Source organism: Trachinotus anak, unplaced genomic scaffold, assembly GCF_046630095.1.
Source record: "Trachinotus anak isolate AG129_WGS33_773 ecotype Australia unplaced genomic scaffold, CSIRO_AGI_Tana_v1 ptg000016l, whole genome shotgun sequence".
Lineage (NCBI taxonomy): Eukaryota > Metazoa > Chordata > Actinopteri > Carangiformes > Carangidae > Trachinotus > Trachinotus anak.
The window spans coordinates 12,383,697-12,410,493 of NW_027273867.1; the positions used below are offsets into that span (position 1 = coordinate 12,383,697).

The following is a 26,797-nucleotide window of genomic DNA, read 5'->3' on the forward strand; positions in this document are numbered from 1 at the left end:
CAAAAGGCCCAGGGGCTTTTTTTTAACAAGCAAGGCTGTCTGGCTGGCAGCTAGCTCAGCTGTGACCAGTCACCCTCAGTCAACACTTGGCAAGGGGATAATACAGTCCGACATAGCCGTGTGTTTATACTGTGGCACCCTGATTGTTGTTGGAACAGTTTCAAAATAATGTAAAATCTCATGAAGAACTTGGTTTGTACCACTGCAGTATATTTTATCTGCTTTTCCTCTGTCTTGATCAGATTAAGGCGAAAAAGAACAAAGCATGAAGTTTAAAACATTTCACAGAGCTTGAATCATGTACCCTTTGAAGAAGCATGGCCTAGCTATGAACTAAAGGACAATTTTGCCATTTCCTATTTGTACACAGTACAGTAAATGCATGTGTCGTCTCCAGTGCCATTTACTGACACTAGACAGATGCAGCAGGGTGGCTGTGGTTGTGGGCACCAACCAATGTTCAAATTCTCAAGTATCCATTCTGCTTAAATATCTCCAAACATCAATCCCCAATAGCTGTACTGGCCTGACCTTTGACTCCCTGTTGGAGGGCAAAAAAAAAGATAGATATTTTCATTGTACAAAGTGAACTACTGAAAAATAATTATACTTCATACACGGACCATTATTACCCATTTCACTTTATTTCACAGAGTGAATTGAAATACATTAAATCATAATGTTTAATACTACAGTCTACTTTGGTTAATTCCCCCAAGCATTTTACGATAGGATCTATTCTGCAGTGTTGTCCAATTATGTTCTTAAAGAGGATGAACAACAAGGTTAGTAAAATATTAATAATCAAGAAATGGACAATCAATAAAGCCATTTGTGACCATTTTTAAAGTGGAGTATGCTCTCTGAATTGTGTAATTGTCTCCCGCCATCTAGTGGACATTACTCAACAGTGCACTTTGGTGAGTTAAATGCTCGAGTATTTTCTTTAAAACATATCAAAAATAGTAAAGATTGCTGTGAAGGATATCGTGTGTGTCAATACGTGTCCAATACAATATCATCATCAAAGTGCGCTGAAGTGGATGCGGAACACTTGTTAGCACGGAGTGGTTTAACTACAGCCATATTTACAGTGACACCACAACTTCAGCTTCCAAGATGGCGGCGCCTGTGATTGAAACATGCCATGTCGCTTGTTGTGCCAATAGGACACCAAATGTTGTTTCTTGGAGTCGTGGAGGAACCATTGCCTTTGGGACATGTAACTCAGTGGCTCTGTACGACCCGCAGGTATTAAAGTCTGTCTAATTTCTCCTGTAGGTTTAGCTACAGTCGTTAGTTGTCACGGCCAACGATAACCGAGCATCCTGTGTCGTAAATAAACGCATATTTTGTTCTTTTTTTTTTTCATGAACACATCATTTGTTGCTACTTCAGGAGAAAAAAGTTGTCGCTGTGCTGAATGGACACACGGGCAGAGTGAACGCAGTCCAGTGGGTTCACAGAGAGGACTGTGGTGAGTGTGGACCGGGAGGAAACTGATGTGGACCTGTCAAACATCTGGCCCTCATCTGCTCATGTTACTCTCGACAGTTTTATCTGCCACCAGAGCGGTTGTTCAGAGGCGTGTGCTGAGAGTTAATTTAATTCGGTCTAAAACGGAGTCACTTCACTTCAACTAGTCTTCTTCATTGTGGCTTCAAAACACACGTGTTGAGTTTGAGAGTGTGGAGTGATGTCTCTTTGCTGGCATGTCGCTCATAGGCCATATAATAGTATAGGACACTATATGGTCGATTATATGGACACCCAAACATTACATGCTATGAGTGTAATTATGTTGTCATAAATGCAATTCCTTTGGGAAGGCCGGCTGCAGGGATCTGCTTTCATTCAGCCCCAAGAGCACCTTTGAGGTTAGACAGTGATTCATCCCAAACTGTGTTGGGTGGGGTTAAGTTGAGGGCTCTCTGCTGGCCAGTCTGAAAATATTACTGTATGCATTTGCATTAAGATTAAGCTTTACTGTGACTAAGTGGCATAACCCAAGCCATGAAAAAAAAACCCAGACCAAAAGTGCACAAGAGTACATACACCATATGTGAAGTGTATCTTTACTTACCTGTGTTGTTTTTGTTGTTACAGCTCCGGAGAGTTTTCTTGTCTCAGGAGGCTCAGACAATCGGCTCATCCTCTGGGAGGCTCAAAATGAAAAGGTAAGCCAGCTTCAGCACAAAATAGTGTCTCTGACTCAAAGTTTCCTGCCTCTCTTTGCACACGTACACTCTGAAATGTTCTCTGCTGTCTCCAGTTCAGACAGTCAGTGGAGTGTAAAGGCCACACTGGTCCAATTTGTGCTGTGGATGCCATCTACATGGAGGGCTCAAAGATCCTGGTGGCCTCTTCAGCCTCTGACTCCAATGTCAGACTGTGGCTCTGCAATGAAAACAAAGAAGGTACTAGTTTCTCGAAAATTCTGCTCTACAGGAACGTACGTCATTTTCCACCTGCCGCCCTTCACTCTCTTTTGAATTTGGGATTTGGGCGTTTTTGGGATGTGGGACACCTAATGTATCCAAAAAGGAGAAGAGTCATAATATCACTTTATAAGTAAATATTCAATTAATTATTTTACCATTATCACTCATTTATAGTGTGACTGTCTGCCTCCTAGTGTTTGCTAGAGGGTATGGCAGTGTTTACAAACACCATGGTCCCTCGGCTCACCTCTGCAGTGCTGCTTACATAAACCTACAAAAGATGGTTGTAATTTAAAGATCACTCAGCATATTTCATATGTGGAAGTCAGTACAGTCTGATGTTTTCTGGACAGAAAAGAACTTCTTAATAATAATGTAAGTTGACAGATTAATTGTATTATTGCTGCTTCTTCTTCTTAATGTTGTTGGATATCAGTGTTGTTTCAAGCTGTCAACTATATTGACTTTCTGTTTTTCAAGCTGTCACCTGTAACAACTTCCCTTTGAAAGTTTTATGATATTTTGGTGCACGTATGCAGATTGTTGCAGCTCGGAAGAGACATGAAAAAATGCATCTTTTGGCAAATATTTCACAGGAACAGTCAAAAGAAATCTTTACAAGTACAACCCTAATTGCACAAAGACCAAAAGCCACATATTCTATCTTAATACACATTATATTTAATTGCCTAATATAACTTACAGTGTATCAGAAAGTTTAATTCCATGTTCATGTGTGTTCCTCAGCTGAGTGCCTCCATATCATATCATTTGGCAGCGGTTTCATGATGGATGTCTCTTTAGCACTGTTGCCAGGCAGCAGAGGTAAGCCTAAGCTGTTCCCACATAGACATCCTTTAAGTTGTGCGCCTCACACACACACACACACACACACACACACACACACACACACACACACACATTTTTCCTCTCATGTGTTCCATCTCAATTTTACTGCTTTTAGTGCCGGTAACTGAATGTCATATTTAAAATGAGCTCTGAGTTTGAAGTGTCTCGTGTCATTTTGCCTTTTTATTTTTCATTTTGTCTTTCCACATGTCTTTCTTTATAAAAACTGGATGTACAGTAGATTTAAATGTATGCAGCCTGCCGTGTGTCTGTGTGTGTGTGTGTGTGTGTGTGTGTGTGTGTGTGTGTGTGTGTGTGTGTGTGTGTGTACTTACATGACTGTGAAAATATAAACCTTGTCTCTCACAGTTCCTGTTCTGGCCTGCGGGGGTGATGACTCTCGGGTGCATCTGTACGTGCTGTCCAACGGACAGGTAAACTCACATCAGTGCTGTCTAAGGAAACTAATTTGTGTTATCTGTGCTATCTCTTTAATTTGAATTTCTAAAACTTGAAGGCAACATTTAACCCTTTAAAATGGCTCTACAACAGCTCCAGAAAGCTATGTCACTACAAGGACATGAAGACTGGGTTCGTGGCGTGGCATGGGCATCTGTAGGTGAGTGCTTTTGTTTGCAGTAATGGTAGAGTTATTGTTTCAGGATCAGAACCTTGTTTGTTCACATGAACAGGATCTTGTCAAACACAGTCAGACTTTCTTTTGGTACCAGAGATTTGAGCCCAGGATCTTTATGATAGGTGGTGACATTAGTAAAAACCAAGTCATCAGGGTTGGATTTTCACTTGATTTTTAAAACATCTGGGCAAGATGTTTTTGATAATAAGATTACATTGATTCCTTGATTTACTGAGTTCAGTATATGGGCAAAACAGTACATGTTACTTTCATTGAACTTTCTACCTGTTTCTTAGTCTGGGGTCGATAAGAGTCAGCAAACTGTAGTGTTGTTCTGCTATATGCTTATTTGATTTATTCAAACAAAAAAGGTTTAAGATGTGGTGGTGGACTCTGGGTCCAGATGTTCATTTTAAATAATTAAAAAATATTTTGCTCAAGATATTTTTCAATTTTATGCATACATAGAATAATAATATTGAAATTTGGTACAATTGCTTTGTACATGGGGAGATGAATTCTCATTGCCTGCTTGTTTCTAATACGGTGGTTCTTAAAAGCTTGTGCATTTTGCCCCCCATTATTTTTAGGTTTATTTAAAGCGGACCTGCTAAGCTGGATAATGCAGTTATTGGGCTTTGAAGAGTCTAATAACATGTGATTGGCTGAACACTGTGTGGTAGGAGGGGCTTTCCAGTCGCAGCCTTCAACAGATGAATTGATGAGAAAGGCTGAGGGTCACACTTTGGCTTTGACTTAAAGCAAAAAGCAAGCAAGCAATACAACTAATTCAGACAATAGACAATTCAGAGCTTACAACAGCTTCACCAACCAGGGTGCTGTTTGCAGTATTGTGATAGCACATAGTAATGCATGGATCTAATCCAGGCTCTCCTAATTGTGTAACCCTCTTCAAGGGCACTTCATTACTGCACTGTTCTGACTGTGTAAAAGCTATTTTGTGTCCTTAACCAGCCCTCTCCAACAGCGTCTCCTTCCCACTCACAGTCTATGACCTACTCCACGCTGCCAAGCTACCAGCCAGCAAAGACACACAGAGAAGTTTGTTGATATGAAATGTCTCCATAGGCATGACAAAACCCTCTCTCCACTGTGATAGTAGTTAAATAAATATTTCTGCTGGTTTATGACTCGGCAGATGGCAAATTGCAGGCCTGGAGGTACAGTTTATCATAGCTGTTAAATAATAAATGAATAAATAAAAATCATGTTTTGTTTTTTTTTAAATTCCATCAATCTAAGTAACAGATTGAAATCAATGCTAATTTAAAATCAGCTGGTCATCCTTGGTAAATCATTTATGAGAGAAAGACTTACTTACCGAGTTTAGTATCCACCTTTCAATTTTATGTTTATTTGTCAGCAAAATTAAATTATCTAATTTATATTGCAAAAGACTCTGAAGAAACAATGTTGAGATGTTTAAAATGTCATATATAAATGAAAAGTTAGTCCAAGCCTATGGGTAGTTCAACCATCATGTTTCAAAAACAGAGTTGTATAAAAAATAGTCAGACAGGCTCAAGAAAGTCACCAGTGCATGCAGTTTTGGCAGAGTTTGAGGCAAGAAGCAAAACCAGTCAACATTGTCATTATCATCAGTGTCATTACACCGTGATTGACAAATTATAATAGCCTTCCTCCCCCTTCTCCTGACATTCAGGAGGCCTTAGGTGGTGGCAACAGAAGACTTTTTTTTATTATGTCTGTTTATCTTGGCAGAGGCAAAACTGGGCCAGTGGCCATTGGACTAAACCTGGGGCACATAATGTGAGAGACAGGGGCACTCAGGGATAGTGGCGTGTACTTTGTTTACCACCTGTCTACATATATCTGGTCTGCACTCCTGCTGTCTTACTGGATACATCACAGTCAGGACCAGTCTTCACTTCTGCCTTGATTACAGTTCGAACAGACAACTGACGAAAGCAGAAAATAAAAGTCCATAGACATGTTACCTGAGGAAGTAATGCTCAATATAAACCAGAAAATGATTGTGCTTTTCAGAAGTCAGGTGTGTATATAATCTCTTTTAGGGCTACAACTTAGACTTTTCTCCATTAGGCTAAGCCTGTCAGGCTCAGGCTCTAAATTGTCCAGTCTAAACATGATCACTTCTGGTTTGAGCTGAATGCTAGCATACATTGCCTTCTGTTAGCATGTTGACGTGAATGTTATTGCTATTATGCTGTTATTATGCTATTCAGAATAAACATGCTGGCATTTAGCATGTAACATATATTTTACATTTTTTATTGAAGCTGCTCTAATTAATAATTGTATTCTTACTGATATTTACTTGTTGCACTGCCCCCAAGAGACCAAAAAATGTTTTATCAACCGGAAATATGTGAAGCACTAAACTTCATGTGTCTCTGCAGTAAGGATATTAGCATTTCTCTGTACAGCACATAAATAAAACCAGATATTTCCTCAAGGCACCACAGGAGAGCAAATAATACAAAGTCAGTTTTGATAGATGGATAAGGTGAAAAGGTAGTTTAAGAGTTGACAGAAAATGTCTTTCAGTCGTAAAGGTTTTCATGTTCTGTCTCTGACTCGATCAGGTGGGGAGCTGTTATTAGCCAGCTGTTCCCAGGACTGTCTCATCAGAGTGTGGAGGCTGTGTGCCAAGTCTGGGACAGACACCCGCACAAAGGACGATCACGCCATCATCAGAATGAAAGAGGACGTTTTTGAAGTGAGGGACAGAGGTGAGTGGGCCACGCTGGCTTGATTTTTGAAAAAAGGGTGCTAATTAACCAAATGAAGAGACACGCTTTTTGATGGTTTAATGGCACATGGTGGTTACCGACCTCCATAAAGGGTCAAGTGTGTGTGTGTGTTTACCTTTATTAGTGTAACACATACATAATTGATTATTTTAAAGAAGAAAATCTTTACCCGCTGCATTTCTTGTGTTCATTAAACTGACATTTGGTAACAGTCTTCATCTGGCCTCTGTCTTCCTGCTACAGATGTGTCCTCAGTGTTTGCTTTGTCTCTTGAGACGGTCCTGGCAGGTCATGAAAACTGGGTCTATGGAGTCCACTGGCAGCCTCCTTTCTACAAAGGTACTTTGATTTGAAAAAAATTGGGAAGGGATTGGCCACTAATGAAGTCAATTTATGGGACAATCTAACATTTCAGAGATTTTTTAAAAAATTGCCAGGAGGTCATCACTAGAATCTTTTAGCGGTGTTTGTTAAAAACAGAATCAAACCTTTTTCTTTTAGAACACTTCAATCACTTATTCTGTTTCTGCAGCCTGTGGAAGTAATTGGATGGAGACATTGTTTCTCTCCCTTTGTCTTACAATGCTATTGCTTACAAAAGACAGCAAGAGATGGCGACAAATTCTAAGAAAAGAAAAAAAAAAAAAAAATCAGTGTTAAAAGTTATTGGCTTAATTAGTTCTCAAGGGATGGGGTGCCAGATGTGCTAAATCCTCTCTTTAAACTCTGGTTGCCTTAAAAGCTCATTACATTAAGATCACTTCACACCCTTCCCAGCTTTTGTGTACGCACCTCTTACATTGTTATGTTTAGATGCTTCACCTAAGTGAGGCTGCACAACTACGGGAGCAGAGTGCGTCGCAAATGGTCAATATTGTCTTGATTATTTTTTCATTTTTACAGAAATTATTTTTATTATAATTAGTAGATAATTATAATCATGATATGGTATGACAGCATGCGAATGCAAATTAAATCTCGTCACATAGAAATTGTAGTTGGTCTTTGTAGGGAAAATGTTTTTTTTTCCTGCGGCTACTGTTGTTAAGCAAAGACGTGTTAACCACAGAACCCAAACCTGTGATTGGTCCCTCTTTAACCCGTAAGAACTCAAAAGAATCTCTTGATTTGATGCACCAGAGCAGGCATTGTGCATACAGATTTCCACTGTACATATATTGAGCATACACATTTGGGAGACAAAATATTGATCATGGTTACTGCGTGGCCTTAACAATAAATCATAGAAGGCCTAATATGTTCTAGAGCTAAATCTGAGGAGTTGTGAGATCATTAACAAGACAGGTAACAAACACATTTCTGTCACTCATGATGTTCATTTTTCTAAGTGTTCCCCAATCTCTGGTATTTTATTGTGAAATATAGGATAGTTTTCTCTCCTCAGACATGTGTAACTTGTGACAGGAGGTATGAGTAGACAGCCACAGTTCAAAAATGATGAAAACCACTGACTTAATAATTGCCTGTTGTCGGTTGATCTTTATTGACTGTGCATGTGATTCCTGTATCGATTTCTGTGTCTCATTGACTCCCCCTGAAGGTGGCGAATTGCACCAGCCTCTCAGTCTGCTCTCTGCATCCATGGACAAAACCATGATCCTCTGGGCTCCTGAGGAGGGATCCGGAGTGTGGGTGGAGCAGGTCAGTGTTGACATGAATACGAAGAGGGTGTACGCAGATACACAGACCCTACACACATGGTATCAGTCACTCTTTGAAGGGTACACACATCCTCATAGACCCGCGCACTACTTTCCAACTCTATTTCTGCGAGCTTCCCTTTCAGTAGCTCTTGACATGATCTGGAGCTCGAGCCCGCCCCCAGTATCCTCTCTCCTGCTGTCAGTGCCCCTGCGTCGGTTTCCACTCTCCCTGACATTGAGGTGTCAGGAATAGAAGTGATAGACAGTGATGAAGAGGCTCCCAGCCCAGCGCACCACTGTGAGTTTAGACAAGCCGAGGTTGTCCTCCCCCATCTTCCCTTCTATCACTCACTCACACTGAACCCCCTCTTTTACAGCCCATTCCCCAACACATCTGAAGGGGGATGGAGAGGCCGGTGGAAGACGTGCCATAGCCTCTGCACTGTCATTCTCCCTATTATTTTTTTTTCCCCCTTCATGATCCGTCGTTCCCTTTCACTCCTCCCACCCGCCCACTGTCACTTTCTGTCTTCCTCCTCCTCTTTTTCTCCGCCGCTTGTCTCCCTTTCTCTCCTACTGGCTCATCTGCCTCTCTCACATCGTCTCTCTCCTCCTTTCCTTTCTCTCCCCTCCACCTCGTCTCTCTGAGCTCCCAACAGCTGCTGTTGTGCCAGAATGGGGCTAAATTTAACACAAGTGTAGATGGCAAAGAAAAAGCAGCCCTCTGCCCATCTGCCCCACAGCTTATTTTATTTATTTATTTTTTTTAATACACAACTGGCAAATTCTCAGGTGGTACAGGAGTACCTTAAATTACCTTTCCGCATACCTGATAGAATATAGAAGCAGAGTTGCGAAAATATCAGACACCAGCTGCTGATTAAAAAAAAAAAAAAAAACACGCTCACACATGCAGACATCCTAGAATATGCCCCACAAGTGCACACATACCACACATCCCATCGCACAGAAAGGGTTCACCTCACCGTGGCAGGCACCTTGAGTGTGATCCCTCTCTGAGGTGATTAGATTTCACACCTGATCAGTCACATTTTCTCACCTTTGATCTCATCATTCACATTCCACAGTGACGAGCAAAAAAAAAAAAAAAAAAAAAAGCCCACAGAAAGGAGCAACCATGAAAGACTCCCCTCTCTGACAAAGGGACAATGATTAAGGCCTGAAGCCAGCGCTGACATATTCTTCTTAGTATGATTAGACTAAGGCGGTCAGTGAAAAGAAAAGCAGCAGTAGGTGTTTGAAATGAAGTGTGGGGTGGCTAGTCTCCCTCTTCAGCTCAGGCTTTTTCTCTTGATGCCAAAAATTAAAATAAATAAATAAATAAGCCCCCACACCTGGACTAACCTTTTTGGCGAATGTGAAAGTGCATAGTATATGAGACTCCTCTCCATTTCTCTTTCTTTCTGCTCCTATTTTTTCCTTTTCAGACGAGAGCCAAACCCTTTGAACTGACAGGTTCTCTGCCTACAAAGGAAGCTTAACCTGTGAAGCTCTGTCACACACACATGTGCAACAATGAAATGCCAGTGAATCAAACAGTATTTACATTTTCTCCCTATCTTTACGCGTTAGGCTGAATTAAAGGCCTTTGGTCCTTTTTGCGTGTTTTCTGTTACCCGGCTTCACAAAGGCTTTTGTGTGGGACGTTGAACTTTTTGGCAGAGCAGACTCCGCAGCGCTAAATTTCCAGCCATGTGTGTCTTAATTAATCGATTTTTACAAAGAAGTGCTCCACTTCTTCACACTGATTAGAGTAATTGGCGAGATTTAATGGAGAGAGGGGTTAGCAGTGGGGTGGCCATTGCCCACCGCTGCGTAAAGTACATCTTACTAACGAGACACACTGGTAATTAGCATCTCAGACTGACCACAGCGGGCCACCACAATGCCTGGAGGGATCGTCAGTTTGTGTGTGTGTGTGTGTTTGTTTGTTTGAGAGATAACCTATTTCCAGACCTCGGCTTGTGTACTCCATTGAAGTTGAACTTCAGAGCGAGAAGATGCACTGAAACTAAAATTAGTTTTTTGCATAATGAATTCCTGAATAATGTGTGTATGAATACAAGGATGACTGTCTATAAATATTGGATGGTATGGATGGGTTGAATATCTGATTTCATGTAATGCTGAAAGGAGAGTTGATTGGTTAAGGAATGAAAACTCAGCAATTGTTGAAAAAGGCTGAGCTGTGAAAAGCAATTCAGAGGGTTGAGGCCAGGATATGACTTGATATGTGATTTATTAAAAAAATTGCTAAACATTTGCTGCTTTTACTATTAAGATTTTCTGCTTTCCTTTGTTTCATATTACTAAAAAATTATTATATTTCAATTTTGTATTGTGACATTTATATATTTTTTTATTATTCATGACCTTACATCTACACACAATAAAAAAAAACAAAACAAAGTAAACAAAAGAGCATGTAAAGACTTTTAGAAAAAGTTTATTCTCAGACATGAAACTATTTTTTTCATAAATCAGAAGTCTCCATAACTCATGCAACAAAATTGCCTTAACAAAAGCAATAAATGGTCCCCAGACCTCCTCAAACAGGTCCCTGTTTTGTCTTTAATATACATGTGACCTTTTCTAAAAGCATGAGGTACTGTTATAGTCTACATGATTGACAATCAAGAGAAATCAACAGTTTAGAACATAATGAAAATAATTCTGAGTTGCCGCCCTTACTCGAGAAATTGAAGGCAAGAGTCGGTCTCTCATTGTATCAGTACTTGAACCAGAAAAGTTGATTTGAAAACCTGTGCTTCAGACTGTATGGGTTTTCCTGGTCGGCTAAGCTTATCCAGCCCTCGCCACCCTTTCTCCCTCCTTCCAAGAAAGATTTATGCCTTCCCTTCCTTTCTGTCCTTTTTCCACCCCCCCCCATCCCCCATACCCCCGCTGGCCAGCGATAAGGCACGCTGTGCATCCATATTGTTCCTCCTCTCGTAAACAAGACAGATGACGGCTTTTTGCCTCTTGTGAGTTTTTGCATGATTTATGGCCGGCTCTTGTGTGCAGAATTTTAAAATCAATCTGCTTAATGTTGCATCTCGTTCTCTCTCAATCTCACCATCTATGTTTCTACCTGACTGTCTGTCTCTCTCTCTCTCTCTCTCTCTCTCTCTCTCTCTCTCTCTCTCTCTCTCTCTCTCTCTCTCTCTCTCTCTCTCTCTCTCTCTCTCTGTGTGAATGGCTGGGGGATTGTGCCATTCAAAGTGAATGCCTGCCTTTATCGCTGTCATTAGTTCCACCATGTTTTAGCCTGCAGACAGGCATTATTTTGAAGGTCATTGATGACCAGCACAGGTTCCCTAAGAGGGCCCATCACTGAGGACAGCACTTTACTGCCACATACAGTGGAGAGACACAGCAAAGTTATGTGTGTGTCTCTACTGTTGTGTTTATGTGTAGCTTTTCAACTTGTTTAATACGTAGTAGATGCGTTTTCTCCTGCAGTGTGCCTCAGGTTACGGCTGCAGCTACACATGCTCTCACTCCCTGCTTTAAGAAAAGATAATAGGCTAAGCTGTACATCTTTTCTGATTTTAATCATTTGAGTATGAATTTAGCACTTCTCATATTTCTTCACAGCCAATGTCCATATCATTTAAGACACAAGCTAATTAAAGATGGAAGAGATATAACGTAGTGGTATCTGGATACAGACCACTGTGGTGCAGAGGGAGCAGTGTAGTGCTCTCTTGAGCCGCTTCTGCTGCTATCGATTTGAATAGATCTCCCCTCTGGGCCCAGTTTACCTCCAAGGCCTCAGGGTCTGATAAAGCTTTTAATTGTTTGAGTTCCTCATGGCAGTGAGAAGTTGGCTCGGTCCACAAAATACTCTCATAGTCCTTGAGTAAATGCTTTTTCTTTGACTGGTATAAACCCACAAGAGTGATTAACTGCTGTCACTATAAATGTCTCTTCATGCAGGGGTGTAGAATAACTTTCTTGCGTTGTCCATTATGTCAAGGATGAAGCTCATTTTTTTTCTTCTATAAGCAAGGTGCAGGTCAGTTTATTGACAGCTCATTCTCTGAAAAGCTCTCTGAATCTTAAACAAGAATTCATGTTTATTCACATTTTATATATTTGGATTAATTTCCTCATTGTTTCAAGTTATTTCCATCTCATCCCATAATCCTGCATTGAATCCTACTGGTTATGCAAGCAGTAGAATGTGATATTAAGACTGTCTTGTTTCCTATATTAAATGTGTAATTTTAAAAAGGATGAATACAGCATTGGTACTCAGAACTAACGAGAAGCTTCTTATTTCTTATTATGGTTGAATGTTGTTCATTTTTAGTTGTAATCCTTCTACACATCTGTTTACTTCAAGTGTTCTTGTTTGATTCTTTTCTTTTTGTGTTTTCCACCCTGTTAAAAAAACAAACAAAAAAAAACTTGAGTGAGACATGAATTAGAATGACCTCAGACGGAATATAAACGAGTGCATTTTCATTTGTCAGTTTAATTGGTAACTGCACTTAAATCAAAATGAGCTTTCCGCCCCCGGTAGGGATTTGAATCCACAAAATTCAATCGAGCATTGTCTTGACACACAAATGTAAGGTGCCCAACACTGGACAGGTGGTGAGAATCCTAAAAGAGCAATTTGTTTTTAAATTTTCTAACATTATTCTGAGCTGAGATTATGGGTTTTTTTTTAATTGGATTGGTTTTTCAGAGGAAGCTCAGACCCTATGGAGGGTTTACACTGTCTGTATGATCAGCCCTGTGAACGTGATGCAGGGGTCACAGGCTCTCACCCAAATCCAATTTATGTAAATCCTTCTGTGTTCTCAAGCCTTGCCGTTTTTCATGATTATTTGTTTAATGTGATATGCTGTGCTGCAATTGCTTTCATTTTGTATTAGACAAATTTATTTGGTTAGAAAAAACACAACATAGTTTATTCAGCCCTAATAAGACCCATTTTGCATAATTTCTCATCTGACTTGTCAGCTTAATTTGCTGGGGGTTTTTTTCTGCTTCTCTCCACCATTATGGAGGCTGTTAGTTAGCGAGTGGGAGACTGAGAACATGCTTGACAACTCTAACTTTGCTTCTGTAAATCTGAGCCTGTAGCCTTTACACAAAACCCAGGTGTCTGACAGAGGCAGATAGGCTGTATACTGTGTCACATAGGATGAAGGCAGGTGCTTAATTCACAGCTCTCAGAAATAGCTGCATTTAAAATAAAAACATAACCTACTTTACTCACTTGCTCTTTCTCCATATGTGGCAGTTGATGCACATTTATGTGGTTTGAAGTTACTTTCATCTTTCTCTCCAGCAAGCCTGTGAATCTGACCCAGAAACCAAATGCTCTTCACCCACCTGATGTCAGATGTGAATGTGCTGAAAAGGCAGATGAGTTGATTATTCTGATCAGTGATGATCGCCCCCAAAATGATTTTATTTTTATTTTTTTCCTTTTCTTTCACACCAGGTGCGTGTAGGGGAGGTTGGTGGCAACACTCTGGGTTTCTATGGCTGCCAGATGAGTCCAGATGGCTCCATGATTGTGGCTCATGCTTTTCATGGAGCGCTACATCTCTGGTGCAAGGACCAAGACAAAGAGGTGAGAGTCGTGGCTTTAGGTGCACCGGAATTTTCACAAGTTGAAGTTGTTTTTGCAAAACTAATGTACAACTTTTTCCTGAAGTAGTAGAAAGCCAAGTGTGTCGAAATAAGACTCTCTGTTATTGTATTGCTACATAGCTACACAATGTGTGAGAGAGAGTGATTAGTGTAATTAGTCACACCGAGTCTACTGTCTGCCACTCAATTTGACTGGCTAAGCAGGCGTCTTTGTTGGGTGTCCCTGGGAAAGAGTGGAGGTCTGAAGTCACATCATAAGTGCAGAGATAACTGCACTGCAATTATCCCCGCTTGGCAGGTGAATTTAAAGTTCATCACAAACCTGAAGGTGTTGATAACTAATTCAAATTGGCTTCTCAGACAGCAACACCTAAATTATAATCAACCGCTCTCATGTAGTTGCCATTAGTACTCACATCCCCAGGCAGGGTTTTGGTCATCGAGGGTTGTTTACATTACATTACATTAATATTAACTCGTTTGGCTTTTATCCAAAGCGACTTACAAGTGAGAGACAACACTAAAGCTTCAGTGCAGTAGGAGACTTTGGTGTAAGTATAAGTACTACATCTATTTAATAAGTGCAAGAGGATCAAGTAAAGAAGTGCAATGAAAGTGCACAGATAGGCATGTTAGGGTGGTAGGTGTTAGGAGAGGAGGTGCTCTCAGAGGAGGTGAGTCTTGTTCCACCATCGGGGAACCACAGACAAGAACAGTCTGGTCTGCGACTGCCTTGTGTGCAGGGACGGCAATGCTAGAGGACATTCCTTGGAGGAACGCAGTGGCCGAGAGGGAGCATGAGGCTGTATGATTGCATTCAGGTAGATGGGTGTAGTTACTTTATAGGCAAGCATTAGTGACTTGAATTTGATTCTGGCAGCCATGGGTAGCCAGTCTAGATGAGTAGCAGTAATTCTGTGGTTGAATGTTGTAAACTGACTACTACAATGTTCTCTGTCCAGGGGGAGTGGAGGCCTGGGGTTGTTATATCAGGTCATTTCAATGCAGTCCAGGACCTCAGCTGGGATCCTGAGGGTGAGTTCATCCTCAGCGTGGGCTCAGACCAGACCACCAGACTCTTCACTCCATGGAGGACGCAAGATGGAAAACTGGTAAAATATGCTCAGAATCTCCCCGTTAACATGTTGGAGTAGAAGAAAATTAGTTTGAATTTAGTGACTTCTTTTAACTAGTTATTTTAAATGTTTTGTGTGCATTGTTGAAAACTGCCAGATGGAAATGTCTGTTTTTGGCTAATCCAACACAAAATCAAGGTAATTCATTTAATTGATGCAATATTCTGTCAATTTAAATACAGAATCCAAATCAAAATACAGCTAGAAATTTTAAACTCTGGTATAAACAGAATTGCATATATTGTCATATCATCAGTCCTATCAGGAGTATTATGAATATACTGTTAATTCATTTAAAATGGCACATTTTAGCAGTCTGATTAAATCACTGCTGTTGGTAGTTTTCCTCTTAATTGAGCTTGTAGTGCTTGAAGAGCTCCCACACCACATTTCTTTATTCATGAGCCACTATTGAAAACGGAGGTCATGATTCACACTAATGGCATCAACATGTTGACACTGGGATTTAGGAATGATTTGTCATTCACATTATCTGCTTCTCTATTTCTTATTCCCTCCTGTTTTCAATGGTCACTTACTATGCTGCTCTCCTTTCAGTGTCGGCCAGTTGTATTAACCTTTGTGGGATTTGGTCAGCACCTAATATATAAGTTCTACTTTCTGTCATTTGCTGAAATATGTTTAGGCTCTGTTCATGTGTGCACAGCTCTACAAAGAAGCGACGGCACAAATCGATAGACATCTTTTATGTTATCTTATACTAAGTGTAAATACATTTTGGGTTGATTATGAAACTGTGGACAAATGTAGTCTAAGTGATGAATGAGAAACACTATGGCAGATTTACCTGGTAGTAAGAAAGAACACCTCTCTGCAGAGCCTCATTCATGTCTAAGAGACATCCATGATGCACAGCAATGTTACGCAATGCGCGATAGTCCACAAAGAATGCGCTCATCTTCTGAGGACTTGAATATAATGTTCCATCCATAGATTGTAAATAAAAATGGACATAGACTCCAGGTGTGAAGAGTGAAGCGGGTGCGGAAGTGCCGCAAACCTCCATTCTGTCTAATGACCAACAGGGGGAGACTCCACTGGTTGCACTGCTTGTTATTTTTGGTTACAAAAATATGACACTACTTCACTACTACTTCTGACTTGATTTATTACTGTCAGTAAATGTTTTCCTAATGAGTTTATGGTCTCAATTGTTGGTTTCAAGTCCTCGTCAATACAACATGATGTTAATTTTTGAAATTAGGGTCCCAATTAGAAGAAAAAAGACAATAAAGCATTGTATGCATTAGGGCGGGGCTACCGTGTGATTGACAGACTGTACCACACACAGCGACCTGCCTGACAATCAGGATAGAGTACAGAGCAGGTCAGATCCACCCCTCACTCCTCCTCAGCTCCACTGTCTTGTCCAAATATGGCTTCTTCTGGTTTCAAAAAACCAAGATGGCAACAGCCAAATTAGAAACTCTCTGTTGCAATGAAACACCTCATTGTAAAACCAGTGCACCCGAGTATTTGCTATTTAAACAATGCGGGTGATGGATGGGAAAATGACATCTGTGTTGGTCTGAAACTAGGGTGTGAGATGGGGCCCCTCTGGGTTCTTAGAGGTAATCATATAATTTTTGAAAGAGTGACCCCAGACTTGACTTCCAGGGAATGACTGATCACCCCTGGCAGTATTACAGGTTGCTTTTTGGACTTTTTTCCAACGTCAGAGCAAAGGGCTACATAGCTAACCTCTCACTTCACCTCAGGTTAGTCCAGGTGAAACTGTTAGAGGCAGGGTAAAACTTTCAGTTTAGGTAGAAACATAATCAAGGTTCTAGTCTTAATAACATTATTCAAGATGCCGCTTTGGATTATTGCCACCTCATGCCAGTGCCTAAAGAAATCCAGTCAATGTAGTGGCGCCCTCTGTCTTCTCTTGTGAGAACATTTTGTACCTTAATCTGGAAATGTTTTATTTGAACAGGAGAATCAATTTTGCATTTGGCTTGTTTTCAAATATCTGGATTTAGAGCCGAGAATCCCCGTCCCACAATGTCAGAGGATCTATTGAAACGCCAGCGCAGCTGCTTAGGATCTTAACAATCTTTCTCAAATTCTACCTCTCTGCAGGCAACCTGGCATGAAATCTCACGGCCACAGATCCATGGCTACGACATGCAGTGTCTGGCCACAGTCGGAAGGTTTCAGTTTGTGTCTGGAGCTGATGAGAAGGTCCTGAGGGTGTTTCAAGCACCTCGTAATTTTGTGGAGAACTTCGCTAACATCTCTGGGACGTCAAGAGAAAAGCTGCTGACATCAAGTGTGAGTGTCAGATTAAATTACTATCTATTATTATATTTTGAAGTCATTGTTATTCCATGTGTAGAAATAGTCAATTGATTAAATCCATGAGCCACATGTTTGCCCTCTGTCCTATGAACAGATCTCACCAAAACTTTCTTGGTAGTGGCTCTTTCACTCTGTTTTCCAGCTGTAGAATGTGCTGAGTCGACTGCCTCCTGTCCTTAAGAACCCTGTGTGGTTATCGATGTTTGTGTGTCTCTGTTGCTTCATTTATGTGCTCATTGCCAGGACTCTGCCAACCTCCCAGAAGGAGCCAGCACACCTGCTCTGGGTCTGTCCAACAAGGCTGTATTTCAAGGTAAAATACTTGCTCAGCTCTGCAGCTCAGGTTGGGGCCAAGATTTGTCTGATAATCAATATCCTTGAGAAGTGCTTCTTATTAAATTGAGGGTTTGTTCGGTATTTTCGGGATTATAAAATATATGTACAGAAATGTCATTTTAATTTACAGGTGACCTTGCCCCCAGAACCACTAAAGAAGAGGAGCAGTTCAGCAGTATATCTGATCAATACCAGGAGTCTTACTTCCACCCACTCAATATGACCGGTAAAGCTAGATCAAATACACTTTCAAGAATTACTTTAATATAACAGAGTGTTTTTGAAACCGTGGTTGCCATCTGAGTAAACCTATATTCAATTTAACCCTCCCTGATGAAACATTTTGGAGCCAAAACACATCCCTGTCTCCCTCTACAGTCTGATGGGCTGATTCATATTCCTCATCGCTCAGCAGCCTCAGCACACATTATAAGTTCCTCTCTGCCTGTCGCCGGATGTTCTTATAAGAGACAATGATATGCAGCCGGACAGACAGTTAGTTATTACTCTCGGCTCTCGCCATGCTCCACTCCCACCGTGCCCGAGGCCGACCGTATTACAGCAGGAGAGGGGATGAGAGGAAAGGGGTGATGGGTGATAGCGGAGAAAGAAGAGGCAACAGGAAACAGTGATGTAAGCAGAAGCAAAAATTTAAAAAGAAATTTAAAGTGCAGGAACAAAAAGGAAATAAAAGTTTTTGTCATGTAAGATAAGTTTGGGAAGGAGAATTACCATCCAATTGATGCGTAGAAGACATGGTTTAAAAAAAAAAAAAAACAAGAGTACAAGAAACAGAGGAAAACAAGAGAAAATAATTGTAGGAAATAGATAGATAGGAAATGGATGAGAGTTAAATGAAGAAAACGTTGCGCTGCTCTTTAAAACCCCTGGGCTAGAGAGTGTGAAAGGCTGTCATCAGAATGATTTAAGCCACTCCTTAATCTGCAATGCTAATTAGAAAGCAGGCTTATGTGATTGCAAAGTTTAAGTATCGATGACCCCAGGCTATGTGGGGAGCAACCAAGTGCGGAGACTGTTGTTAACAATGCATTTTCACTCATTTGATTGGCTTCCGTGGGCAGGGAGACAAATGAATAATTAGGCAAAAGGGAAAGCCAATGACCAATAAGAAAAAAACAAGGAGTGTAGCTTTCAATTACATGCACCACAAAGGCAGCACAGGCTTGTGCAGAGCCTGAGGTCTGAGGGAGAGGATTGGCACCCGGCTGGATTTGATCCCCCTCAGAGCCAGCAGTCGTTAAGAAATGGAAATCAAGCTGCAGTTGTTTTAAAATAGCTTTTGGAGGGGGGTCAGCAAGTCGAAGAGCTGAGGCTTTCATACAAACTAAATACTAAGAGAAGCTGTACATAAATGTGAGAGACATTGTCTCCAGGCGATCTGTCATGTTCTCAGTCTAGCATGTAGCTTTTAGCTCACTCTGTCTCTCTTTAAGGAACCTATTTTTTCTCTTTTCTCTTTAACTTGCAGACATGTCACATACACACGCGCACACACTCTGTCTCTCCATGGGTTAACAGTACAGGGATTTCAAAGAGGGAAATCATAATAGCCACTTGGGTGTAATCCCCATTCAGTAAATTGGAGACTGGTTGTATTTGAATTTTAAAACAGCTCAGTTTTCAGGGCTTTGCAAATGACAGTTATGTAAGGATTTTGAAGTCTGTGGTTAACTGTGTGCGTTTCGTGTGTGTGTGTGTGTGTGTGTGTGCGTGTGTGTGTGTGTGTGTGTGTGTGTGTGTTTCGTGTGTGTGTGTGTGTGTTTCATGTGTGCATGTGTAGAGCCCCCACCAGAGGATCATCTTCTCCAGAACACACTCTGGCCTGAGGTCCAGAAACTGTGAGTCCTGAGATAATTCAAAATCACAATCTCCACGATATATTTTCATTTTCTGTACAATTTATATACCCTATAAACACCAGCATTTCCATATCGCTCTTAATGAAGCTACAGTTCTAAATGGGATTGTGTTTGTTTGGTTTTGCCCAAAGGGTTTAATGTTTCTGCAAATGATGAACTTCCCAAAGCTCTTGGTTGTCTCCCTCCTTGTATTCATGAGCAAATCAGAATCCAGCTTCCTGTAAATCCCATGAGCCTCTTCTTCAGGCTGAATATATTGCCTCCATTTGTGGTCAATGTTAAATCCATTTACCAGTCAGTCCACCATAAACATGACGTATGGCGTGGCCCTTTATTCGAGGTTTGGGCATTGTGTGTGTTCAGAAGCATTTTTCTGCCTCCATTTGGCTTCACCCCGTTGAATCATTTAGTGCATAATAGAAACATTAAAATGAGTAAGTGGCTGAATTATTTTTGTGGCATAAATAATAATCTCACCGTCGTGGCCAAATTGCTGCAGCGTTTGAAAGCCTCCTGGTCGAGGAGGAATTTCTCTCCATTGAGTTGCAACCTGCAGTTCCACTTTGTTGACATTTTTAGGCAACCAGGTGATAGTAAGCAAGCTAAGCAATTAGGCTGTGAATGATTAGCTGGAGCTTCATCATTGTTCATCTCTGTCAGCAGGTGAAAGACCAGTCATTGCAGAACAGCATTTTAATTTCACACTCTGCTTATTTACCTGTCAGGAAGCGGTGACGGCTCGAGCCTGAGAGCTTGTCGTGGCGCCGCTTTGGAATAACAGAACACTCAGTTTAATGTCAGACTGGGAGCGTATTCTTTGTTGTCGTCCACCCTTCACCTGTCTGTCTTTCAGGTCCCGTGTGTCCTTCCACATATTCAGTGTGCCGGTTCATGATTAATCTCTGTGATTCTCCTCCTCTGTCTCCTCCAGGTACGGCCACGGCTTTGAGATGTTCTGTCTCGCCTCTGACAGCGCCAGGACGGTGGTGGCATCCGCATGCAAGGTCAGTGTGATAAGACTGAGGCCAGCGACCACGTCGTTGTCCGGGCAACATGACACCCCTGAGCAAAGCGTGTTAGATCAGAGAAGACAGAGCATCGTGACATACATGCACTACAACACACACACCAAGCAGGGGTAGACTGTGCTGGAGCACACACATAGACTCTCGTCCTTTCTACTTCACCCATCTTCTCTCCCTGCGTTTCTCCCCTTTTTCTCATCCCTTCATCTTCTGTTTCTTCCAAATGTCCATCTTTCTTTCCTCTGCCCCTCTTTGCTTGATTTCCTTCAACACCCACAATCAAGTTCCCTTTCTACAGCCGTCCTCATCCCTCAACCTACCTCTACATCTCTTGCTTTTTGGAACACATCATAGCTGACAAGCGAACTTCATACAGAGTTTTTTCACAACAGAGGTTACAAAGTCCTTTACAGGAAGAAGTAAACACAGAGGGACACATTATGTAAAATAGAGAGAAATAACTGCATAAGCCACAAGGTAAAAGTTATAAAATCAAAAAGAAGACAAAGAAAATATGGGTTTTAAATGCTTTTTAAAGATGTTGTATTGTGTATTTTATCTATTTTATCTAAATTCAACTAAACTGTCTGCCCAGGCCTCCAAAGCTGAGCATGCAGCAGTGCTGCTGTGGAGTACAGCTACATGGCGTCAGCTGCAGACGCTGCCATGCCACACCCTCACCGTCACCCAGATGGCCTTCTCACCTGACGCACAACTCCTGTTAGCTGTTTCCCGAGATCGCACCTGGTCTTTATGGAGACGGAGCCTGTCCACACCTGAATGTCCAGGTGAGGAGGACTGGACACTACCGAGGGTCCACCTTAAAGAACTTTTATTAGTCAGGGTTTTGTTTTCAAATGAACTGCGGCTCAGGATGAGATGATAGGTCTTCATTGTGCTTTGAAAATAAATAAAGTTTAATTAAGAATGTGTTTGAGTGAATTTCAAGACAAAGAGACAATATTGGAGCCTCACTGGCAGACATCACCAGCTCCCCTAATTCAAATTAATTAAAATTAGGTAAACCCACTGAGCAGATTTGTTCTAAATCAAATTCCAAGTCAAGCTGGCCTGATTGGAAGTATCCCACTAATTAATACTGTGAAGAGCCAAACAAGTGATGCGTTGACTGAATCTAGTGCAAAAAAGGAGCTGATAAGTGAAAGCTTGTTAAATTATTTATTTAAGTTTAAATTTAACATTTTTGGCATACATGTGTAGATTTACCACAATATGAATTTATCCAACTGTTTCCTTTCAAAACAGTATTGATGTCTTTATTGCAGGAGATACTTTGAGTAGTAGACGCAGCTCTGCTTTGAACTGGGCTAGAGGAGCTTTCAGATGGACAATAACTATGCAGAATACAACAGATGCCTTCCTGTATATTTCATTTAATGTCATCTATTGCCAGAGGGCTTGTCAGTGTAGCAAAGTTGCAACAGATTGCGATAGCTCATCAAATATGTGCTTGCGTGCATGTCATGTCAGGATCAAGATGAAGAAGAAAACCACCAATGCTGTAAATACATATCTGGAGTTGTGCAACTTGAAGATTGAAGATATACAGACATGAACCCCTGTATACTGGCTTGATTTCAGGCTCCTAAGTATTAATCTAAAAGCCTATCTTGTTGCTATCTGGATTTCTGGATCTTGTGACCATTCGGGACAGCAGCTTATAGTTTAGCCTACTCTTTGCATTTGACAGGGTGTGATACACACAAGATTATACTAGAGCTGGCATCTGTCTGCAGTTGTCCGCTTCCATTTCAGCCAGTTTCTTGTGATTTGCTCCATATTTTGTAATCACCTTCATATATTATAAATGTATTAGACTCATGTAAATTTAACATGCTGATGGCTCATAACGTGAGAGCCAAAGCCAAGTATCTTCATAAATGTGTCTTTTTCTGTAAACACAACAAAGAACTTTGTTAGTGTAATTTTTAGAAGTTTGATCAGTATGGGCCCAGAACAGGCTCTGGCCACATGTGAGCTATAAAAACAGTCATAAACCAAACAGAAAAAACAAGCACTAATATTAGATCAGTGCTTCTATAGCGAGTATCCTGAGCTAGTAAAGAAAAAGTAGAACCTGTCATCCCCACTCTTCCATTCAGGGCCTCTGTAAACAACAGCACGCTCCTGTAGAGTTTGTTTATATGTGAGAATCTCAACACCTTGAATCAGACAAATTACCTGATCCCTGTATCCAAGGTGAGCAGAACATGAAGTTTAAGCTCAGAGGATTACCCCCCACCTCCACCTGGTAACACATCTCCTGGCTCTTTTGGCTGCTCGGGGCAGTCTTAATTGGCACTGACAGAGGCTAACCAGTCCTGAACTGTTTGCCTGTATGGTGGACTGTGCAGAGGCAGGACGGTGTGGGGTGGGGTGGGGTGGGGGGGGGGGGGGGGGTTGTTGGGTCCCGTCCGTTCTGGTTGGCTGCTAAATCACTCAAGGTGATTGTGAAGAACACACAAATACACACACGCACAGTCTCACAAGCCAGACTAGGGAAGGTTAAACGAAGTCAGAGCCGATCAAACAAACTGACTTCCTCTATCCTCACCTTTTCTCTGTCTCCAACCTGCTTTGTCTCACCACATCCCCCTGTCTCCATCCTCCTCTCCCTCATGGGTCAAGCACCCAGAAATCTCCATTAAGGAGACACTGTTACCTTTCACTCCTCCCTTTTCTTCTTTTTTTTGTACAGCCTTCTGTCTAATCCGTGTAGCCTCTCTCATGTGCCCCTGTTTTATCTTCTTGATGTATTTTGCGAGCCATCTCTAAACTGAATGTCTCCTCTTTCCTTTGTTTTGTCTGTCTCTGGTCTGTCTCTGTTTGTGTGGTGGGACCGAACAGCCCAGTGGGCCCTTCTAGGTCCACCAAACGAGAGTGTTAATGGAAGGAGATGCAACACTTGTGTGTTCCAAAACAACACACCTTCAAATATGTGTGTGTGCATTTTGCAGAGGGAGAATGTTGTGAGTGCACAGACAGACACGACATGGTGGTTAACTCAGACTTTTGTAGCGACACTGTGGTTATACGGCTGTGTGTACAAGGCGGCTCAGTTATTTGTGTGTGTGAGTGGAGAGCAGCAACGCCGTGTACGCGCAGACAGGCGGCTGCCAGCAGCATACAAACAAGCTCTCTGGGGAAAACCAATCTGGGGTCTGAAATGACTTAGGCTGGGGAAATAAACAGCAGCAGGTCATAAACCAAAACTGACTGAAATGGAGGGCTGGAATGAGGTTCTCTGTCTTGTTGGGTTGTTTATTTGTCACTCGGGAGAGCCTTCGTTGCCTCAGAGCACTGAGGCAGCGGTCTAGACATGCTGATGTCATGCTACAATAACCATGACAAAGTTTTGACTATCAGCTCATCTCTTGCCAAAAGTGGAGCGTGAATGCGTTGTTCTAAAAATGTAATCTCTCGTAATGTAATCTCTGTTGTTGTTTGTGTGTGTTGTTTCCATGCAGAGCCGCAGTTCTCGCTACAGGCGCACACAGGGAAGGACACCGCCATACACAGCCGAATCATCTGGTCATGTGACTGGAGCCCTGACAGCAAATACTTTGTGACATCCAGTCGGGACAAGAAGGTCATTTTCATTCAAAAACAAACAAACAAAAAAAAACAATTAGCTCGGAAGGTAAATCTGATGAAATGATAGCATCAATTTTTTTTGATTCCTCATTCATTGTGTGTGTGTGTGTGTGTGTGTGTGTGTGTGTGTGTGTGTGTGTGTGTGTGTGTGTGTGTGTGTTTGTGTGTGTGTGTGTGTGTGTTTCCAGGTGATAGTGTGGGGCCCGTGCAGATTAGAAGACACCAGAGACTCTGAGCTTTCTCCTGAGATTAGACCCTGTTCCTCCATCTTGGATGTGGGTGATGCGGCTACAGCTGTAGCTTTCTGCCCTGTACTCTGCTCTGATAACAGGTACACACACACAACACACACACACACCCAACACACACAAAAGCCACTTTTTGTGCATTATGCCCAAATACATGAATAAGTATCACCTTACTGACAAACCAGGGTGTTGCTGGTCGTATGGTTGTCTGTCTTGAAGACTTTGATTTTGTGTAGATGTTATTTTAGGCTGTGGCTGTGGCTATTTTTATCCCTTCATCTGAAAACACTTAACAGTGACACAGAAATAGGTTTTAAGACAGTAAATGGCAGCAGAAGACAGTGTTTAGGAAATGAGTTACCTAATGACTAAAATGGTTCACAGCAACCAAACATGCAACTCTGCAACCACTAATGCACAGAGCAAACTACTTGTTTTTACAGTTCATCATTTTTCCATATTTTGCTCCAGCTATGAGTCAACCAGTTAAGGTAGACCTAGATTCTCTGTAGGTCATTGTAAGCCCCCAGATAAAACATCTACATTCTGTGATAGTAAAAGTATCTAAAATTATCAAAAATTTCAATTTCAGTTTTTGTTTGTAGGCCATTGCTGTGAGGTTTGAGCTATAGAAATGAATGTAGTTATTGAAAGTTTGATTTATTGTAATACATACGTGTGTGTCTGTGTCTGTCTGTGTGTGTGTGTGTGTGTGTGTGTGTGTCCTGGTGTGTTCCACAGCTACCTGATCGCAGTTGGCTTGGAGTGTGGGAGGATCCTGCTGTACAGGTGGAGCCCTGACCAGGAGCCTGCTGGAGGACACGGCTGGATCAGCTGTGGAGAAACTGACTCCTCGTATCCTTACAAAGCATAACACACATACGAGGTTCATCTGAAGTTCATCAGACGCAGCACTAAAAGGCCTCCTGTGGCCACTGGCAGCACTTGCAGATGGCAGCAGTGTGGCTTCAGTTTGATGGCTGCTGAGTGGCAGAAGCTTTGTGTTGCATGTTACTGAAGGGAAAGCAGCAGGCTGCTGGAGCTGAATGGCTGCTCCCCTTTAAACTGGGCAGCAGGTGGGGGGAGGGTTGACAGGTACTTGTGGGCATTTCTGTGTGTTTTGTATCCCACACGGGTTTGTGAGTCATCGTCTGTAGAGCTCAGGATGTGAACTGAAGACGTGTCTTTATTGTGTCCTTGTATCAGAAGGCTTCTGCACCTCAAATAGTTTTCACATGTTCAAGTGTTTGTGCTGCTCAGGACCACATTTTTGTTCCTTTCACAACTCCTGAAATCAGGTTGGTTGAGCTAATCTGTCTCCATTCAGCTATTTTTAAAGAATTTCCCTAGTACGTGTGTGTCTAATCAATAATCCATGAATTGTACTGAGAGAATCTTGTGATTGTTTGTTTGTCCCTTTTGTGTGTGTGTGAGAGGGAGAGGCGGTACAGGGGTATAGTGTGTGTGTATATATAGTGGGAATTTTGGCCTAATTCTTCTAATGCTAATTTGCAGCAGTGTCCTGCTGTTTCCCTTCACCATGTCCTTTCTCAGACAAAGCCACGCTTTGGCAGTCAAGAGGCTCCGCTGGAGGCCCAGGGCCGGCCGAGCAGGTCGAGAGAACAACAAGAAGGATGGACAGGCTGACGGAGAGAGTGAAATCGAGGAGGAGAGCTCCTGGGTCCAGCTTGCCAGCGCCAGCGCCGACCACACTGTCAAAATCTTCAACATCAACAAACTGGCTCTTTAGCACCACCAACACTGACACTATTATGTCCCTCACACACAGACAGACATTTGGACTGAGGGCCACAGGCCTGACTGGGGCACCAAGGCCACAGCTGCTCACTGGCAAGCCATTCACTCCCTGTGACAACAAGTCCAGTCATGGGTCAGTCGCAGGACAAACCCACAGCACACATGCCCCGCAGTCTGTCTACACACAGCTGAACGGATTTGATGGGTGGAAGCAAGACGGTGAAAACACCATGACCTTAGGGTGGTATTTTGCTTAGACACTTCAAAGTGTTTTAGACTGAGAGAAGAAGACTCTGCTGGATATCTATACAGATTGCATATTTAGACAGGTTATCCAAGGAAACAGTTCTACAGTGAACTGTATTGTTGAAGCAACAAATCAAGGAAGTGATCAGATCATTATGATAATGGTATTCTCTCTGGTCATTGATCATACTGATTGTATGGTGTTTATTTGTTTTATGACCAATTAATAAAAATGTTTTCGTATCTACAA

The 26,797-nt window shown here is 41.8% G+C and overlaps 1 protein-coding gene across 1 annotated transcript; it reads left to right on the forward strand.

The window, feature by feature from the left end:
* The first annotated feature begins 1,082 nt into the window (after positions 1-1,082).
* On the forward strand, positions 1,083-26,797 carry elp2 (elongator acetyltransferase complex subunit 2). The gene is made up of 22 exons (XM_071500481.1): positions 1,083-1,251; positions 1,399-1,477; positions 2,107-2,177; positions 2,273-2,417; positions 3,189-3,266; positions 3,660-3,724; positions 3,843-3,909; positions 6,516-6,662; positions 6,927-7,022; positions 8,245-8,345; positions 13,830-13,961; positions 14,944-15,093; positions 17,221-17,412; positions 17,683-17,752; positions 17,906-18,001; positions 19,577-19,634; positions 20,587-20,659; positions 21,276-21,468; positions 24,169-24,290; positions 24,484-24,626; positions 25,285-25,398; positions 26,098-26,797. The coding sequence occupies exons 1-22, from the start codon at positions 1,120-1,122 to the stop codon at positions 26,291-26,293; spliced, it is 2,520 nt and encodes an 839-aa protein (XP_071356582.1). The 5' UTR covers positions 1,083-1,119; the 3' UTR covers positions 26,294-26,797.

What these genes read in the sequence shown, in the direction of transcription:
- elp2 (XM_071500481.1), top strand. Translation starts at nt 1,120, where the DNA reads ATGGCGGCGCCTGTGATTGAAACATGCCATGTCGCTTGTTGTGCCAAT. An exon ending in CTGCAATGAAAACAAAGAAG is followed by an intron (nt 2,418 to 3,188) that starts GTACTAGTTTCT and finishes TGTGTTCCTCAG; the next exon opens with CTGAGTGCCTCCATATCATA. An exon ending in GCAAGGACCAAGACAAAGAG is followed by an intron (nt 13,962 to 14,943) that starts GTGAGAGTCGTG and finishes TTCTCTGTCCAG; the next exon opens with GGGGAGTGGAGGCCTGGGGT.